Raw genomic sequence first — 19,374 nt, 5'->3', positions numbered from 1 at the left:
AAGAATCAGCCTCTACTATGACACAACCATAAATGAAAGCAACGCTGCCTTTTTAATGCACTGAGATATTTCAATAATGAGTTACACAAAGTATTTTAATGTGTTAAACAAGTCAGTGGTTGTTAATGGCTCTGGAAGAGCTACATAAATAGCATCTATGAGACAAAATCCAGCCTGTATCATTAGGTGCATTTAACTTTATTTTTTTGTGGAGAACAAATCTACAGAAGCAGTAGGGAATTTCCAGAGTTCATCCCATAGCTATATAAGGCCAAGTAACACCACAGACCACTGTAAGCAGACCTGGAAATTTTATTAGAAAACAGGACCTTTCCCTTCAAATAAGAGAAGGTGCAGACCTACGATCTGGAGCATCTGTGACCACAAGCCACGTTGTTCTCTCCTGTCACACAGAGCATAGATTGCGTCCCTGGCTCTGAATCAACCCTTAGAAGCATGGAGCAGCTCTCCCCTCTCGCATATCATCTAATATAACCATCAGGCCCGACAAGCAAAGGGCCACAATGGCCGCAGTCATCATCTCTGAGCGGAATCGTGTCTCATGTGATTGCTAGAGTCTTATTCCCTCCACTGGCCCAAGCTTCCCTTTTTAAGGGCCCGTCACATCACCCTGAGCAATTCAGAATTGAAATCTGGCTGTCAATACTGGAAAGGCATTCAGAAAGAGCTGCTGGCTTGGAGGGACTGACTGAAAATTTTTGCCCAAGCCTAAACTAGAGCTTCTTCCTGGGACTCTGCAAAATCCATCCACTAGTGTACTAAGGGCAATCGATAGGTAGGTTTACATGGGCTTTCAGAGCTCTTTAGTAGAAAAGATCTTGGCAGAGCCAAAGAAAGCAGCAGTATTTCGCCATGGCAGCTGTAAGCTTTCACTTGCATTTTGGATGCCTCCATTTCCACAAAGACATCAACGTGGCAGAACCAAGACAGACCACTGTGGCGTAAGTCAAGAGTGCTATTTGCTCTGGTTTTAACTACCTAAAGGGAAGGCACAGAGAAGACAGAGCGACTCTTCTCAGAGGCAACACACACAAGGTGGAAGATGGGAAATTCCCATTAGATATGAGGAAAGTTTTTCACTCTGATGTTGATCAAATGCTGGACCAGGGCCTAGAGAGGTTGTGGAAGATGTTCTGGAGGTATTCAGAATTCAGACAGGTTCCTGAGCAGCCTGCTTTAGTGGACTTGCTCTGAGCAGCAGTATGGACTAGAGACTTGCGGATGCCCCTGCTACCTCACAGCAATCTGTGATTCAGACATGGCCACAGGACTGTCGAGCACTGTCACTGCACCACTGCTCTTCGTCTCTCCAGCCCTTCCCCACACTCTAAGGCTCACACTTTCTCTGTGCACTCTGCTCACACTGAGAGAACAGACGTGCTCGTGTACCACAGAAACCCCCTGGCACACAGAAAATGCCTCGTGATGTAAAAGAATTTCAGCTGCCGCTGACAGTTCCCCATACCTGCAGCAATGCCAAGTCAGCATCTTGAGCCAGTTGCTGCAAATTCTTCACAGCAGAGGTAGTTTTAATTACTCTCACCAGGGCAGGAGAGCAGTCCAACGGGAGCTCATTAAGCAATGACTTCTCATCATTTAAAAGTAATAAGGCATGGTACGGCCTGCAGAAAAAAGGAATACATTTGCACAGTAAACCAACTTTTCCTGAAGGCTTAGTTATTCCCAGACCATTATACCCAGTCAATCTACTGGTAAAAAAGAACTTCTAGTATCATCCTTTTGCTGTAAGTGGGTTCAGAATAAGCTTATTTTTATGTCACAAGACAAGATGCTCCTCATAAAAAAAGGTATAGAGGGTTATATGGTAACTGGATGCCCCAGCGATTAGAAAAAAATGACTGCACTGTGCTGGCACACATTTAAGCTGGGAGAACCAGCCTGAAAACTGCTCATCTGCATTACTGAAATACAGAATAGAGTAGAAGACAGGAAGAAAGCAAGAATGAGTTACTTTTGCAGGTAAAAAGCTGTAAATATGGAGAGCAGGAAATAAGATACCATGGGGGCTGGGCTCTTCTTCCTCTAAAAGCAAAATTACTGCTGGGTCAACAGATTAAAATGAACACACAATTCCTCTGACTGTAAACAGTGCAGAGCTCTCCGGCAGCCTCACCTCCCATTTTCAGTACGACCCCACAATGTGCACGCAAAGGCTGTGGCTTCACACCACCAGCAGGATTTTGGTACCACAGCATCAGCTTCAGGGAGTCCTGTCTCAGCCCGTGTGTCCCACCCACTACAGTTCAGTGTCACATCATGCCCCCAGCTGTGCCAGCGCAGACATCCGCAGCACCACACTTGGAACTGGAGGAAGGACAGAGCTTGCTCTTACCTGATGGATTTCAGGCTTCTCTCAATTGCTTCAGGGGGTATAAAGTTTGTGGCAACATAATGGATTTTATGAGGCAGGCAGAAACTCACTTCCAGCCAGTTGTTGATATGTAAACGGACCACCCCTGTTGTGCAGAGACTAAAATAGGAAGAAAACAAATACATACAGCATTTACCATGAATAACAAATTAAAATAGTGGTCCAGATTCACCCCTGCACAGGAATCACGTCAGGACAAACAAAGACTGGATGTACCCCAGGCTGGCTGAGGACCAGCTGATGCCCAGCTGCAAGGGCTTCCTTAACTTGTACTTACAGAGCATTATCCCCTACAAGGTTTTAGGGGGGATGCGCAAGACTTCACGCCACTGATGATCTTCTCACTCTGCTTTTAACATTGCAGCAGTATCTCAAAAGAGTTTATTGAAGATTTACTTCAAGGTACTGGAAAATTCCCTAACCAGAGCTGCAAAGGGCAAAGATGAATTTGGCACAATGTTTTCATCACCAATTTCCATCTTCCTCTCCAAGGAAAGGGAAAAGAAGATGTCTGTACTGGGCAAGGAGTGTTATGAGCAGCACATTTCCACAGTAACAGACTTCTTTGGTTCTGCTTAGGTTGTTTGTTTCCTACTAACCTGCTCCTGCTTGCCATGTGAAATCAGAAACACGCTCGTTAAATGGTTTCTTCACTCTAGGAAACCACAGAACTAAGCTAAGCCTTTAAGCTGACTTCAGACAACAGGACTGGAGTGGAAATGATAGACATCTCAGGAATGACAATGAAGTCTGACCCTCGTGTTCAGCCCGAAAGCAAATATAAGCCTCTTTTACTAAAAAACCCCATAAAGCTGGGAGATTAGAGCCATGAATGTCATTCAGGTAGTTTTACAGAAGGCTGTAAATCTAGGTAACAGATGAAATACACCTAGGTAGGTAACTATATTTACTTAAAAATGGGTAAAGATGGGTAACATACAATAAGGAGCTAAGCTAGGCACACCTTGCAAACCTTCACAACGCTGCCCAACCCGCAGGCCAGAGACGCTGGCCTGGGAACAGCTCTGCTAGAGGCAGCGGGACCCAGGAGGAGGAGGAGGCAAGGCCCACTGCATCTCTTCATGGGTACTGAGTTAGGAATGCATAGAAACTTGCATATCAATCGCAAGCAAGAGCTAATCTTGTATACACTGGAGAGCTGAATTTCTCAATACATCCTTTGCTTTTAGACTTTGTTCCAAAAGATTTTTTTTTCTGGCCTAAAATAAAATTTCAAAGTTTGCACTCTGAAAATTCCAGTCCGAATTTTAAATTCAAGTCTGTTGAGACTTGCAATATGACTTTTGTGTCAATAACACCCACAAATCACCCCTCTGCACAAAACACATTTAAAAACATGCCAGGAACAGGCCGGGAGCAAATACATGTCTTGGAAACTCTTTATGTGGTGATTTAAACTTTTATACCTAGCATTCAATTGTAGGCTACAAACTAACATGCTCTTTTTCAAGTCCATCTGGTTGCATACAGCGTTTAGAAAGACCTGAAAATTCAGCTTTAAAACAAAAACATTGGGTAGCTTTGGCTGCCAGTGTAACTATTCACCAAACCACAACAGAGTGGTGAGAGGGCAAACACGATCCCGTCCTGCCTCGTGCATGATCAGACTCATTAGGGAAGATCTCATTGCAGACAATGCTTTTCAAAAGCAGAGGCCACGGTTTTGTTCTCAAATCCTGCACTGGCCTCTGAAAAATACCTATTTTTCAAATTGCAAATGGAGCAGATACTCTATATGTTTTCCTTTTTTTAAAAGGAACTGAAAGGATGAATCCACTGTCTCTCTGGCATTACCACCTCACATCTGATCAGAGGCTCCGAACCCTGAAGGAACATGCAAAGCACTGCAAACACCTCCATTTTTCTTGCATTAAATGCTGCAACTCCAGTAACACTGCTTATCCCACCAGACATACGCCAACTGAGAGATAAAGCTGGATTCTCTCAAAAAACATCAAGGTAAAGGGCATACCGAAGCAGCAGTTATCCACACTAGCTACTCACAAGAGAAAACATGACAATAAATGAGCAGGACAAGCGAGTTAAGAGACTACCTGAAAGCTACTGGGGTTGTTAAAGCAGGTTACTGAGAAGAAGCAGAGGTACATGAAAACATGAAACACTTGCAGGGCTATTTTCCCTGCATAGTTTAACATTCAGGAAACAGAAAAAAATAGGGCTGGTTCCTTTCATTCTTTGGTCCAAGTGCACCAAGACAGAAGCTTTATTTACATAATTACACTCTCCACAACATAATTTTGTCTACAGTGCACTATACAACAATAGCCTAGAATTAAGGACAACAAGAAAACCAGATTTTCAGTTCTGATCTGGATCTTAATTTCATTCTTCTACATTTGCATTCAACTGTACAATTTCAAGCCCTCATTATAGCTTTACGTACATGATTTCTCCTTCACCTGCCCCTCCTTGAATGGAAAATAATTTAAGTCTCTAATAATTTGACAAGGAATAAGCTACATCATCCAGCAGCAACATATGTGAGTGCCCTTAGCCAGCCAACAGAGTTAAATAACTTCACCAATATATACGCAAAGATTTATGCAACATGAAATACAGTCAAGTCAGAGAAAGTGAAGTTCGGATCCACGTTTGCCTTCATTTTTACCAATCTATTTAGCAAGCTTTTTACTGGGAGCCTCACAAATCTCCAGGAGCTGGCCCCAAGCTCTTTGGCCAGGGACCAGCAAACCAGAAACCACCTTCTTTTAGGGGCAGGAGCAAAACAGCAAAAACCAGCAATAGAAGAGAATACCAAGAAAACAAGTTTTCAAAGTCGCATTAGGGAGTCACCTACCTCCAGTTTTACTTTATTCTTCTTAACCAACTAAATTGTGGAGCAAAGGGTGCAGGACTGCGATAAGGTGAGAACACTGCATTGTGCACCATGAACCTCAGGGACACAGTTTAAGTGGCTCCTAGGTAGGAAACCTAGAATTGCACAAAGCTTTCAAGGGTACAGTAGGTACGCCAGTAATTTACAGACTCTCTCTTGTTCTTTGCTCCTTTCCTAACTACTCTTCACATTTTATGGGGATTTTTTGCACCATTACTGCACCCTGAGCTTTTTCACTGAACTAGCTGCTGTAATTCCAAAAGCTCTTTTCAGAGCAGTTATGTACTACATAAAGGCTGTCTGGCCTTCCACACATTACTTTACATCTATCTACACTGAATTTCATCTGCTGTCTTATCAGACAGTGAACTGGTATCCAGAGACCTTGCTGCAACTTTTCCTTTTTCCCCCCACAGACTTCAAGGGTAACTGGGCAAAAATAGCTTCATTCCCCATGCTCTAACTGGCTATTAAACCCTCAAAGACATTCCTTTTTATCCCATGAAAACTTAGTTTCAACACTTCTTTTTTAAAAAATCTCTGGTTAGGTAATACATGATGAGCGATACTGAGGGACACATGGTAAGGGGTTAGGATACTGAGAGGGGCTGGCACAGTCTAAAATTGAGACAAGGAGAAGTAAATAGGAAAAAGCTGTTTAACAGCTCTCCATCATAAGACCTGAGAGACATCTCATGATACTAGAAGGAGCAAAGTTCAAAAGAAAGAGAAAGAAACACAGAAACTATTAAGCCATGGACCTCTTTATCTGAGGATGCTGTGGTTGTTAAATATTTACTCTGGCTCACAGGATCGTGGACTAATTCCGGGAAGTGAGATCAGCTGAAGGCTGTTGAATATACAGAAACCACCTCCAGAGCTGCAGGAAGCTAGGGAACATTTTTGGGAATATCACCACTCTTTTGCTCTATTCTGCTCTGCCCTGAACAACTGTGAGCCACTGCCCCAAAATGGGAACCCAAAAGTTGGCTGGTATCCCACAGAATTGCAGCCTTTCCCCCCCCCCCCCCCTCATAACTATTGGCAAAAGAAAGACAACCTCACATCATATTTTATGAGAGTTATGAATTTTTACATACACACACCTCATTTTATGTCTCTCCCATTTATATCAGAAATTAATAATATGTTTTCTAGCTTGTGGAGGTGAGTTTGTAGCTTTGGAGTTTGTTTATTTTTGCTAGAGGTTGTGACTACTTAGAGCTTTGAAATGGTTTCATGTTTCCTTGTAAAGGACACATTGACCATCCTTTGATCAAATAACTCTAGCTGGTTTATATTCTACAGTACAGCCACACTAATCACATCTAATAATTCATTTAATCTCATATAATCATTCCACTTCTCTCTGAGCTGCTGAGATAGGCCAGACCTACCAGTCAGTTCAAATCCCACTGGGCTAAAAATGTATAAAAGCTCTTTGTGTATTAAAAAGAAGAAACAAACAATCCAATCCTCCCCCAAAACCTCCCATACTCCCACTTTTATTCCAATATAAAGCTAAGAGAAGTCTGCTAAAAACACATAGGCAGTTCACTAGTATCGAGCTAACATATTACCTGCAGTTGCAGATAAAACTTGGTGAAAGCTGTCTTAATTCCCTAAATTGAACACTGGCTTAAGAGAGACACCCATTGATTGTAACACCGGTAAATGGAGGTACCAGCAACTGGACTTTCTTGGTTGCAAAGCCATTGCTTTTTGTTCCACACCAATGCTGGAGTTGGAGGACAAAATGAACAAAGACTCCCATATCTATTTTCTGAACTAATAAAAAAGAAACATTATAGTTTTCTCCATTAGATGCAAAAAAGGTCCCAGGAACTAAACGTTGATTACCTCTAAACTGTCAGTTTAATACCACTCCATTACTATGGCTGCAACAGCATTACAGTCAAGATGACCTGGCTATTGATTCCTGCCTTATAAAATATGGGCATTTCATTCAAAATGCAAGGGACATTTTGAACAATAAAAAGATTCATGCACTTGTGGTTTTGTACAAACCGACTCACTAAGGGACGTGTTGGGTCTTGCCTGAAATACCTCAGCACCATCTACAGGAAGCCAAGGGCTAGGCAGCACCTCTGGAGCAACCCCCACGGTGTGGGGGGCCTTTGCCTGGAGTTGCAGGAAACAGCAGACACTAGGAAATGCTGGCTTGAGCAAATCTCGAATGGAGAGCTGGGTTCCCATCTGCAATTCAAAGCACTCTCTCCACTTTACTATGCTGTTCCTCTATGCCAAAGGCTATGCCAGAAATCTCTCTAAATTTAAAACAGGACATTGTCGCTGCATGCATTTGAAGACTTACCGTTCCCAGCAGTCTTTTCTCCTCTAAAAGAAACAGACCAAATCTTTCAATCTTTCCTCTTAGGTCATTCTCACTCCTCCACACTCTCTAGGTGGCCCAAATCCTTCTTGAAAAGTGGTGCCCATAACTGGATACGGTATTCATTACAGCAGGGGATTTACAATCCTGAGCAGGACTGGTTCCCATCTTACAGACAAGACTTTTATTTTATGCATCCTTATCTATTTGCTTTTTCTGCAACCCCATGTCGCTTATGACTAACCCTCATTTCATAAAAGACCACACAGACTTCACTCCAGAACTGTTGCCACTCAGGAATTCCTCATCCTGGAGTTGCAGAATAAAAATCCTATTTCTAGACCATTTCTTCTACTTAACCAAAAAATTATTTTAATTCTATGCCTGCCTGGCAAGGTACTCCTGCAGGTGTAATAAGCATATTTCCTATTCTCTTGCATGAAGCATTAATGGAAAAATACTGCAGAACACCAGCTTACTACGCAGCCAGCCAACAACACTGTTAACTACTCTTCAAATAGAGCTTTCCAGTCAAATGCACAGACATTTTATATTTTTACCAACAGCTTATTTCTTACATTTGCTTCTGGCAATGTCATGCAAAAGTGTCAAAATATAACTTGCACCACTTCTCCCTGACTCTCAACGCCTACATGAGGGAGATGCTGCCTTATTTTACATCTGGGGGGCAGCACTGCGGTGTGTTTCTCCATCGTCAGTCTGCTCCTCCTTATTTCATAGAAGGGTTGTATGGGCATACACCATGAGCTTGGGCTATATGTTCCTCCAGTCACAGCTAAGTGCCACAAGATGTCACTGTGTCACTAAAATGTTTGGAAACCAGATCAGGGTTTGCCCAGTCACAAATAAGACAGCCCTAGAGGAACAAAGTAAGTAGTAGTTGAAATTTAATAGCAGAATTACAGGCTACATAAAAAGCGCCCTGCTTTAAAATTTAGTACAGGTTTTGTGAGAGCTGTATCGAACAGTGTACAACGTACCCTCCAAACAGGCTGAAATTCACAGCTCTTGAACATAACAAAGAACAGCTGATTACAAGTTTTCTAATGTGCATTGCGATCATTAAATTATTTAGGCTCTCAGTGCCCTACCTTACAGGGCTTTGTGATTATTCCCTTTGTACAAAGAGAACTGCAGCCTTAGGGAGGCTAAAGGGTTTGTCTGATATCATACAATGTGTCAATCAAGGAACTCAATGAGTAATTCTCCCAAGCCCCGACAAACACCCTAATCAAGGGACACATCGTCTTCCTCCCCACCAAAACCTTCTGCGCTCCTTTGTCAAGGTCTTTCACCAAGCTTGTACTCTGAACGAAGGTGTCTGCTCTGCACGAGGAGTCAGCACTGACAAGCTGTCAGAGCAGAAGTACGCTGGAGGAGGTTGGTGCTGGCTCCTGCTGAAATTCAACACTACCTCCACGCTCCTTTGAAATCCTCGCCAGAAGTTTTAATCCCGTCAGGAAACAGCATGTTACACTTTCGATTCTGCTGGAAGTCTCACCACCTAATCCAAATTCACTGTCCAGACATGCACAGTGTAACCAAATGAAGCCAGGGCAGTATCTGACTTGCCACCAGTGCTAAATACAGCATTTTTCTCTTAGCTGCAGATTTAGAGCACTTCTACAGTGATGATATTCATATTATGACACTTTTCCGCAATCTGCTTGTCATAATGTGCCTCTGTGCTAAGGAAGAAAATAATAATTCTTAAAGCTGTGACAGACATCACCAACTTTTAAGAACCATAACATATCCAAAGGGAGCCCAAGGTAAAGATTAGGATAGCAATTCTGCAAATGTTACACCTGACAGGTAGCCTTCATATTGGTCTAAACCCAAATCCCAATGAGCCAGCAGCATGAAGAGGTGGATAATATCCTTCGGAACAAGGCAAGAGGTTTCCGTGAGAAGCAGCACGCTATGAGCTAGGAAGGAAATCCCACTTACCTGTCATATGTCTCTTTGAGATCTCTGGCCAGTTTGCACTTGGGTAGGATGTGATGAAAAGGTGACTGTGGCCCTTCTGTGGCTGCAGAAATTTTCAAAACAAGAAAGCAAACAACTGATTTCAAAGCAAAGGCAGTTTCCTCTTTCCCCACTAGGTATCAACCAGTATCTTAGGGACAGAATCCGTATCTTTTTAATCTACAATTATCTTTCAAAGCTTTTACAATAACTCAAGTTATGTGTTAAAATAATAACAATAATAATAATTGCCAACTTCTCCTAAACCTCAACTCAGTTAAACACATGTAACTGTGAATTTGACAAGTGATGATTTTAAGTGTTTTTGGTTTTATACATGTTAGTTTTAATTTTTAATGCTTGCAGCAAGATGATGCATCACTGTCAGACAGAGTTCACCTTAAATAGTGCATATTATTAAATTGCTCTGAAGTACACCCTCTAAAAATGCTCTTTAACTATTTGCTAGTCACAGTAACAACATGTAAGAGTAAAGTTTTCCACACAAGAAGTCTGGTGACTCAGCACACTGCATTAAAGCATGGGAAACTTGCTCTAGGTTGGGTGAAGCAGGCTACATATGAGTTCTTCCATCTCAGCCTGACAGGCAGAGCCAAATGTGACAGTTCAGCACACATTCTCCAGCGATGGCGCTGAACTGAGCTAGCAAGGAAAGTAAATAAGCTACTGCATTTCTAAAGCTGACATCTCTGCATAGGGATAGTCATCTTGAATGAGGCAAAATGCAGTCAAAAGCTGTCAGAATGCTAAAGAGCAGCAAAACTTGTTCATACTTATCCCAGCCACAAAAATAGTAACGTGGCACCATCAGCGCTTTTCTGGAAAAGTGCTGCTGGACAAACATATTCCTGCAAAAAGCTAAGGTCAGCACTCACTTTCTGACATGGCAGACACTTCATCCTGAATAGCTAAGATCAGCTTGGCCTCCCTGGTCAGGTATTGGCAGCGGCGCTCCTCGTGCTGCAAGACTATAGCGATTCTTCGGGAGAGGTTGTGTAAGCAGTTTATCACGGATGGATCTGCATTGGCCTACAGGCAACGCAGAAAAGAAACACATCGGTCATTCAGCCGCAGTCACATATACGGAACTATAGTGATGGATCAGTAATCAAAATAATTATCTTAAGTTGATACCAAAACTCAGTCTCTTTGGCAAGTGCAAAAGAAAGGAGTTTTCTCAAACAGCAACAAAGCAGAAGCTGAGAGATGTCCAAAGTTAGATTCAGGGATTTCTAAGCTTGTCTATGTGCATCAAATGAACACAGCACCTGGAGCATGACACTCCTATCTGTTTTGTTTTTTCCAGTCCTTACTGGGCCTTTTGTTAACAGAGAGACCAAAGAACTCAATTTCACAGAGTGAGGAAAGTGTCACGCTATTTGAAAAGGCAGACTATCATGGTGTTCAGGTTAAATTCACTAGGAGTGTAAGGACCGCAGTGCCTTTAACACAGCCCGTTCTCTCCGTGCTGCTATACTGACGTTTGTCTTATATACTGACAAGACAGTAACTGGGCAAGAATTACCAGTACATGATCAACAATTTGATCCCAAATGAGAATAAATTTGGATCACAGTTTCCAAATATTTCACAAATATGACTTATTACTAACACTGCATTCATGTAAGTCCCAGAATGAAAGTGCTGGAAAAATCTATCGTGTAAGTACAGCTGACAAGGGGGGGGGGGACTTGGTGGCTCCAGTCTGAGTAAGCAGCTGCTTCATGTTTGTTAAGACATTTAAAGGAATTTACAGTTCTAGCAAGTGATAACTTGGCATGTAAACTAACAAACCATGAGTCATCATTTTTAGATTCCACTGTTCTTGCTGAGTCACGACACGTTGGTAACCCTGAAGCTTAAACACAGCAGGATCAGTGCTGATTATAGCATTTGGGACTTTGCCTGCTCTGTCTGCCCAGTGCAGATGGATTCTCATCTTTATCTCAGAATGCCTCCACCCACCCTCTGCAGTGCACTACACCATGCTAAGAAAAAATTTCCACTTGCTTCTTGCACAGTACTTTCCAGAAACTTGACAGCTCTCTATGAACTAAGTGTGTCTCATTTGGCAAATACGATTTAGTGCTGCATCACACGTCCAACTACATCAGTGTCATCACAGTGCCAAAATGCAAAAAAAGCAAGTTTTCCTAGGAAAACCACTAGAAATTAGATTCTAGAAAAATGTGGGGTAGATATAGTCTTCATTGCATTTCACCAAGCTCTTGCAATATTGTCAGTGAAGGAGCATTGGTTTCAACACTTCTGCTTCCCCATGACTCAATGTGCATGAATGTTTGTATTTGCGTGTGTAAATCTACACACACTTAGCTGCAACCAAAGCGTGGTGCTTTGGTGCTTTACCAATATGCCAAAACATCAAAACTGTTGAAGCTAATGTCTCTTAATGTGTGAAATGTAAAATCAACTCCAGTACTGCAAATTTGGCACTTCCTGACCTAAGAATGACCCAGAGCACAACACTGGATCCCCAGCAGAACTCAGTGAATGATTTCTTGCTTGCTTCAGACTGATTGCTGGGATAATTGTCTTTTGTGAAACATTGCTCTTCAACTGAGGACAAGCCATCCGGACTGTGGCCATGTCCATGTTCGTCACCACTGGAAAGCCAGTGGTAAGAAAAGTACTAGTGCTAAAAGAAAAAGAAAAGAAGGCATTTCACAAGCAGGGAGCTGGAGGCATTTAAATCATCACGTTATATGCACTCGAGCTCAACCATTTCCATCAAGAGAGCTATTCCAACTCTCTCTAATTTTTAAAATGTGTACATGCCACAAAAACAATATGATGCAATCTGTGGGCTGGGAAGAGAAAGCCAGAGCTCAGAAATCAAATGCTTAAGCATAATGAAATTTCTAGGGTTTTATACCACCAAATTAGCCAAGCGAGGATCTGTTAACACAGATACCAACATCTAGTTGATAGAATAGGGCTGAAGAAAATTCCAAGCAAAAACTGCATATTTGCTCCAGGTTCTTGTTGAGTGTCAAAACCTACTTATTCTTCATCTTGTACCTTCTTCTCATTTAGAATACTACAGCCGCTGCTCCCTTCCACTCTCCCTTTACATTGATCTCATTGCTAAGCGGAGGCAGCTTTCAAACACTGCCCGTTTAATTACAAAAGAAGCCTAGAGGCACTGAGCAAAGGCACGTGTCTCTGTATCATACAGCATGAGTAAGGGCTCAAAACAGTGCTGTTCTGAGCCAGAGCAGGTTTCTGAATGACTCTGCACTCAGCAAGCTTGGGTTGGCCAAGGCCATGGTGAGGACCTGACCCTCAAGGCTGGCCAAGGCGAGCCACTGTGGCCTGCTGCCTCCACTTCTGGAGCAGAACCGACCACCAAGTTCCGAGCTGCATGGAGTCACGAGGGCTTAGCAACGTGCTAGTGCAGCTGTGTGGATCTGGTCCTATCCCAGGCAGGAGTAGAGAAGTTACGTACAGAGAGCAGCATCTGACACACAGGAAGGTCAGACCCAGGCTGCCGTCTTGCACCATTCAGTTGGACAAACCTCAATTGCAGGGTCTAGAAAAATCACAGCTAAAGACTACCAGCTCACTAATAACAGAAGACAAGACACATACAGGACTTGCAGCTGGGTTCATATCTGTTTTGCAAAGTGATTTCTTGCATGCCTTTGCACTCTGGGTATTTAAAACCAAAAACTCTAGACAATGTTCTGAAAGAACAACTGTACTTGTTTTCTGCTGGGCTGGAAAACTTTCCCACTTGTCAGTGTCATATTCTACATTGTTTAGGTTTGTTGTTTCAAATTAAAATATCTCAATGAAATTAGGCACTGAATGTTTTACAAGAGATTACTGAAACATGAGCCTATTGCATTCTCTTATACATCTGACGCACATCCCACTGTCAGATGGAATGAAGACAGTCCTTACCCTTAGTGCAAACACCACGTTGAAGAGAATCATAGTGGGCATCTCTCTCTTTGGTGAGGGATCCGTTTTGGATACCTGAAAAACATTTTTTAAAAAAATCCCATAGACTAGTGTCAGTTGGATCCAGCAATGAAAGGAAAAGAAATTTTAAAAAAAAAAAAAAAAAAAAGAGAAAAGAAAAAAGAAAAGCCTAACCCAGTCAAGTAACAATTTGCTGTCAGAAGAGAGCAAATAAAATTATACCATCAAAATTTGATTTGTAAAAAATAGAACTATGATTATTTTCTTATTCAAGTGTCACAGTTATTCGACAACTCTGCCTTTTCTGAGAAGCTGTGAAGACTTAAACGAAAGCAGTTTGGTCATGACCATGGAAATGAGTATCAGGTAAAATAGCAGCCTTACTAGGTGTCCTTACTATTCCATTTTAGCATCATTAGGGATCCTAGATTTAAATTTTCCATAGCACAATTGTTATATATAGTTAACTAAAGAGAAGGCCATGGATTTCTCATCCCAGGCCACACCTATTCTTCCCTTTCCTAAAATCCCCATTTGGACTGAGTCACGTTACAAAACTGTCACTTTTATCAGGAAAAATATGCTCTAGAACTGCCCATATTCAAGCTCACACATTTACACAGTACTAAAATAAAAGGTTTGATTTTCCTTTCCTGCAGGATTTCAAACACATTCTCCAGCTCCCCCTATTCTTTCTGCAGCAGAGAGCTTCACCCCTAATGCAGGTATGGACTTTCTGGTGGGGAGGAACAGTGAAAGCCAAGACAGAGCAAGTTGAATTTGCACATCCGAGACTAACAACTCTGAATCGAGCAAGCGTCACCACAAGATGGAGCACAAAATCCAGAGGACATTCCTGCCACCCCCAAAGCTCCCTGCTGAACACCCATCCAATCCCAAGTGAAAACAGCTATAACCTGCCAGGCCCAACACCCAGCTACCCAACACAGGAGTATACGTAACTAATGCAGCATCTGAGATGGGGCAAACGCAGAGAAGCTGGCAAAAGCAGAGCTGCATCCACACTTCCTGACAGGTCTCAAGCATCAGCAACGAACTGCTCAGCAGTGAATGCCAAAATCTGAGTGCTTTCACTCAGTAGTCTTAAAAATTAGAGAAGCTAAAAGAAGTGATACATATTTTTCATTTTTTCTGAAGTGTAAGTGAAGTTCTATCAAACAGTGATGGGAGGGTGGGTAAACCCATTTACTCTGTTGAGTTGTTCTGGAGTTACAGGTTCCAGGATGTCTTGTGAACGTTAATAAAGACTCAAAAGCATTTCTGAGTGTGGGGACTGATCTTGTTCCTCCCTTAAAATCAAAGAAACTACCACCATTAACATCAATCAGGATGCAGGCTAGATTTCATATCACCTCTTGTCCAGGAATAAGAAGAAAAGACTAAGCTGGAAAGGAAAATGCTGAAAGAATTTGAAAAATTCAGAATATTGCTACATAAAAGGCAGTCTGGCACACAGGATTAAATATTCGTGCTCTTGTAACTCCTGAATCCGAGTAAGAATTTGCTGAGCTGTCCCGTGGATTAATTTACTGCAGAATGAACTCTGAAGAAACCCAAACTGGAGGCTGTCAGGTTACTCCGGTCACTGCCTTTGCTCCATGGGAAAGGAGCTCCATCTAGCTTCCTCCTAACTGGAAAAGGGTCCTGAATTTAGACTCAAATGAACTAGCAGAGATGGCTGCCACATTTAGAAGATTCTGGACACTAGAAAGTTCTGGGGTGCCTACTGGGGTGATAAGACACACCCAAAAAGAAGATCCTACAAGAAGTAACAAAAAAAGCATCTACAGCACTTTATAACTTTGTTTATTTACCCAGATGCAATTTTCTTTAGGCAAATGGAGAATGAAGAGACATTTCATGCAATTAGGATAAAACTGACTGGAAAGTGGAGAGAATGTATAAGATGTGGTTAAAAATGCAAATACAAGCTTTCAACTTCATTTACAGCACATTTAGGAAGTTGTGCCTTTCAGACAAGATTAGCAAAATAAAGGAATCTGATGCTGTGAGAGAACAGGCCACCGATGTCAGGGCCCCGAGGGCACCGACAGGTCTATAGGGCCCTGACCAGCCCCAGCTGGGTCCCCCACACACCCATGACCCAGGAGCCCCATTTAAGTTCAGCTCTGGAGCCCCATTTAAGCTCAGCCTAGGACCTGTAGGTGTGCCTGTCTCCAGCTCTGTCTCCTGGATGGACCTTGGACCTACATTGTCATAGGTAGCTTGTCTCCTGGATGGACTCTTGTTAAATACACTGCGGCCTTCTCCACCAGCCCCATCTCTGGGCCTGCCTCCTTTTTGCTCCTGGCTGGGGTCCCTGTACAGACCCTGGACCTGGTTCATCACTTGCCTTGTCTGGGGCTGCTGATGTACTTGCACAGCTTGGGGACACTTGGATTCCATCTTTCGAAACAGCTTAAACATTTGAGGACTGAGTCTGGGTGATCCTCCATCACATTTCTTGTAGACTCACGACTGAGTTTCGAAAGTGGAACACTAGCATCTTTTGATGGTTGAGGCCAGCTCCTCAGTTGGATTAAAGCAGTCTGGTCCTCTAAATATCAAGCAGCAGTTGCCAACAATCTGTTTGCACCTCTAATTATAGATAGAAAGGATGACAGAATTGGCAAGCAGGGTTTTTTTTTTCTTGAAAAATGAACAACTTAGTAAATTTGATGAAAAATGAGACCAAAGCAGTTCAGTGACAGAGATCAGTATTGGATACCAAAGCCTAGTTCATTCTTACAGTCTATCAGGAAGAAGGAATTGGATAGGGAATATTTTGCACATAGAAACATGTAAATTCTCTCCTGGATTTAAGCAGGACCTTTTCCATAGCCTAGGTGGCAACTGCTTTCATTCAAAGCAACTAAAACACAAGCCACAGAGCAAGGTCTCAATACAAACAGAAGTCTGACTGTCCACAAGAAAATTTTAGACCTCTTTCAACACCCCACCTATTCCAACCAAGCCTTATGAATCATCTTCAGCATCAGTAAGAGTTAAAAGTAAAGAGTTAGGAACAAGGCTGACATAAGTTTCTAGCATTTGTGAAGGTTTTCGATGTATTTTTTTTTAACTGCCATACTAATTAGAGGTGCTAAAAAGCTAACTTGCAATAACTAACATGGTGAGAAACAGCTTTTTGAGCTGGATTGCTTAGTCTTACTTCTCTTTACCCACATTGCTTTCCTACAGTAAGCAGGAGGAGGTTTCTGTGAATCACTCACACAGCTCCCTCAGTTTGCCATGCACTGTATTTATCTCGAAGTTAAGTAAAAGACAGCTTTGAGCATCGGTAAATAAAAAAGGACCAAAAGCAAACATGCATGTTCTAAATTCTAAGTTTCCTAACTAAGCCAGGCAGTTTGAAAAGGCAGCAGGTCCCCAGAGAGGACCTTGTACCGTACCTGCCCGAGGGCATGCTGAAGCAACGTGGGATGGCCAACAAAGCGAACGTTATCAATCTTCAGTTCAAACTTTTTCCCACACATATCTGACTTGGTAGCCAAAATTGTTGCCAGGATGACATCTGAAAACCTTGAAGAGCAGAGATCGAAGTTATTACAATTTTTAAAAAGCATACCCCCAGAATATTCCTCCAAATACAGATATATTTAACTTGTGAGTTTTTAAATTTTTTATTGTAAATTGTGTCTAAATTGCCGTACCTGGAGTACCATCAATTATGGAAAATTAAGAACCCCTTAATTACATCTCTCAGATCATCACAATTATAAAACAGGAAGCATTCATGACAAAGGCTGCAGGGTCATGCTTATTTAATTACATGCTCAGCAAAATACATTGGAAAGATTAGATGCAGTTCGCTTAAATATAAAAACAGCTCAAGTTAGCCATTGCCTGGATTTAGCTGCAGGTTAATGAACTTACTAAGCAACTACATATTGACACAGCCTGTCACTCAAGCACAACAGAGATCTTTAAGCCACCCAGTATGGCAGAGGGGAAGGCAAGAAAGAGCTGATTCAATTAGAAGAAACATACATCCAACGCTTGTCCCTCCTTTCCCAAATCTCATCAGTGAGATTCAAAGTTACTCAACAGATCTCAACCTGCAGTCAACAGACCACCGGCACCCTTCTGAGAGCTGCCTGGGCTTTCTCCTTTGAGAAACAGAACTGAGACAAATTGGTGGCAGGGCAGGCCCTTCCCAACACCAACCATGGTGTTACTGGATTGCTCTGGATCAGCAGTGGGAAGAAGGCAGCTGCGAGACAGGAGGGCAAGTACCTACAAGGAGTCTGCCCTGTAAAATACAGCTACTGCTGCAAAAACAGATAATAAGCCAGGGTGACAAGGGAAGAATTCTGCAACTGCTTTTTCTGATGGCCTTGCAACATTGGGCTGGTCTCTACAAACGCTTGTTTTCCTCAGGGCATCCCCTGAGACAGTGGAGCTCAAATCCACAGGGAAGAGGACCTCAGTTAGCTGCTGGAGGGAACTCGTTATTCTAGAATAGGAGCAGTGCAAGGTTTGATATTAGCAAGTTCTTTCCTCATCTGATTTCTCGGAGGCTCCCATTTAACCAAATGAATTTCAAACCAGTTTCTGATGAAACCATTTTATTTTTTTTAAAAGAATGAAAATGTTAATTTCATTTTCTTTATTTACATTCAAGGATGTGTGTCCCTGGCAGACCATCCCCCTCCACCAGGCAGGTATCCCAGATAACCCAGTATCACTCAGAGACAAGGGCAGGCATGGGTGTGTGCTGTGCTCACCTTATCTCTCGGCCACAAGTGAGCCCTCGATGCCCAGAGAAGGAATTAATGTACCATATTCCTGGCTCACTCTGAGTGAGTTACGGAGTACTACAGAAATTAAGAGAAATGCACACATCCAGGTCTTTTGCGTGTATCCATCTGCCTATGACCCAAGGGGCATTTATTTTATTAGACCTACATGCACTGAAGATGCAGGACAACACAGGGGCTTTACGAGCTGTCAGAGCCACTGGTGTTTGTACAAACAGGTCATCCTGACCACAGCACGCTCCTTATGTTTGGCTTATGGAAGGAGCAGCTCTGTACAAACTTCCAAATCCATGGCTGCTCTGCTCTGAACACAGCTAAGGGCAAGCAGAGAGATGGAGAGACTAGCCATGGAGTTTGTGAGGAAAGGGTAAAGCATCCTCAAACAGGAGCTGGACTGACAGTCCTTGGAGATCATATTATTCAAAACGGGGAAAAAAGTCACCATGACAGCAGTGAGCTTTTCCCCCCTTTTTGCCCCATTCAGCTGTGTACGTTAATAGGCTCATCGTGGAGCCAGGAAGGCTGCAATAGCCATTGATCCAAAATGAGCATATGTTTCAGGGGGCGGAGGGAGAAGGAGGTTAAACTAGAAAAATGCCTGCTTACTGATAAGAAAGGAGTTACTTTTCCCTCCCCTAGCCTTGGCAAAGGATACCTTGGGAGCTGGAAGACTGGTCGTTATGATGACTTTCACCACTGTTACGGTTTTATTTTTACAAGGAATTACACCAGCAGATCTTTTAACAGATAAACGTGGTACTGAACGTAACAGTCCAGCAGTTCCCCAGGAGAGCTCATGACACTGACAGCCCTCCGTCTGCCCCAGCTTGTATGTGGTTCTGTGGGGAGGAGGAGATTAAAAGGTTCATTCTGTAAAGTCCTCAGTATCTTCTTACTAGTAGAGACTTCTTTTTTTAGGAGAGTACTGCAACTGCAGCCAGAGAACACGCTCAGGAAAGATAGCCCTGCGATG

General features: G+C 42.6%; 1 protein-coding gene and 1 long non-coding RNA gene across 11 annotated transcripts in view; both read right to left on the bottom strand.

Annotated features, from left to right (window-relative positions):
- The window catches only part of NPRL3 (NPR3 like, GATOR1 complex subunit), a 44,583-nt gene that overhangs the window by 17,048 nt on the left and 8,161 nt on the right, over positions 1-19,374 (bottom strand). For 8 of the 10 annotated variants that reach the window (XM_075767782.1, XM_075767788.1, XM_075767787.1 and 5 more), the window contains 6 exons: positions 17,034-17,163; positions 13,579-13,653; positions 10,530-10,683; positions 9,616-9,697; positions 2,375-2,512; positions 1,487-1,643 (listed from right to left, as the gene is read on the bottom strand). In XM_075767782.1, the coding sequence (XP_075623897.1) occupies positions 1,487-1,643; positions 2,375-2,512; positions 9,616-9,697; positions 10,530-10,683; positions 13,579-13,653; positions 17,034-17,163 (736 nt within the window). Of the gene's footprint in view, positions 1-1,486; positions 1,644-2,374; positions 2,513-9,615; positions 9,698-10,529; positions 10,684-13,578; positions 13,654-17,033; positions 17,164-18,368; positions 18,440-19,374 lie in introns of those variants that run through there. The other 2 variants (XM_075767791.1, XM_075767792.1) reach the window with 2 other exon arrangements.
- Positions 5,701-9,603, bottom strand: LOC142604018 (uncharacterized). Its single transcript, XR_012837910.1, has 2 exons — positions 7,359-9,603; positions 5,701-7,074 (listed from the first exon to the last, which is right to left on the bottom strand). It is a non-coding gene; the product is annotated as an uncharacterized LOC142604018 (long non-coding RNA).

The sequence above is a fragment of the Balearica regulorum genome, chromosome 15, assembly GCF_011004875.1.
Source record: "Balearica regulorum gibbericeps isolate bBalReg1 chromosome 15, bBalReg1.pri, whole genome shotgun sequence".
NCBI lineage: Eukaryota > Metazoa > Chordata > Aves > Gruiformes > Gruidae > Balearica > Balearica regulorum.
Note: the sequence above shows the minus strand (reverse complement) of the source record. Positions and strands in the feature narration are given on the sequence as shown.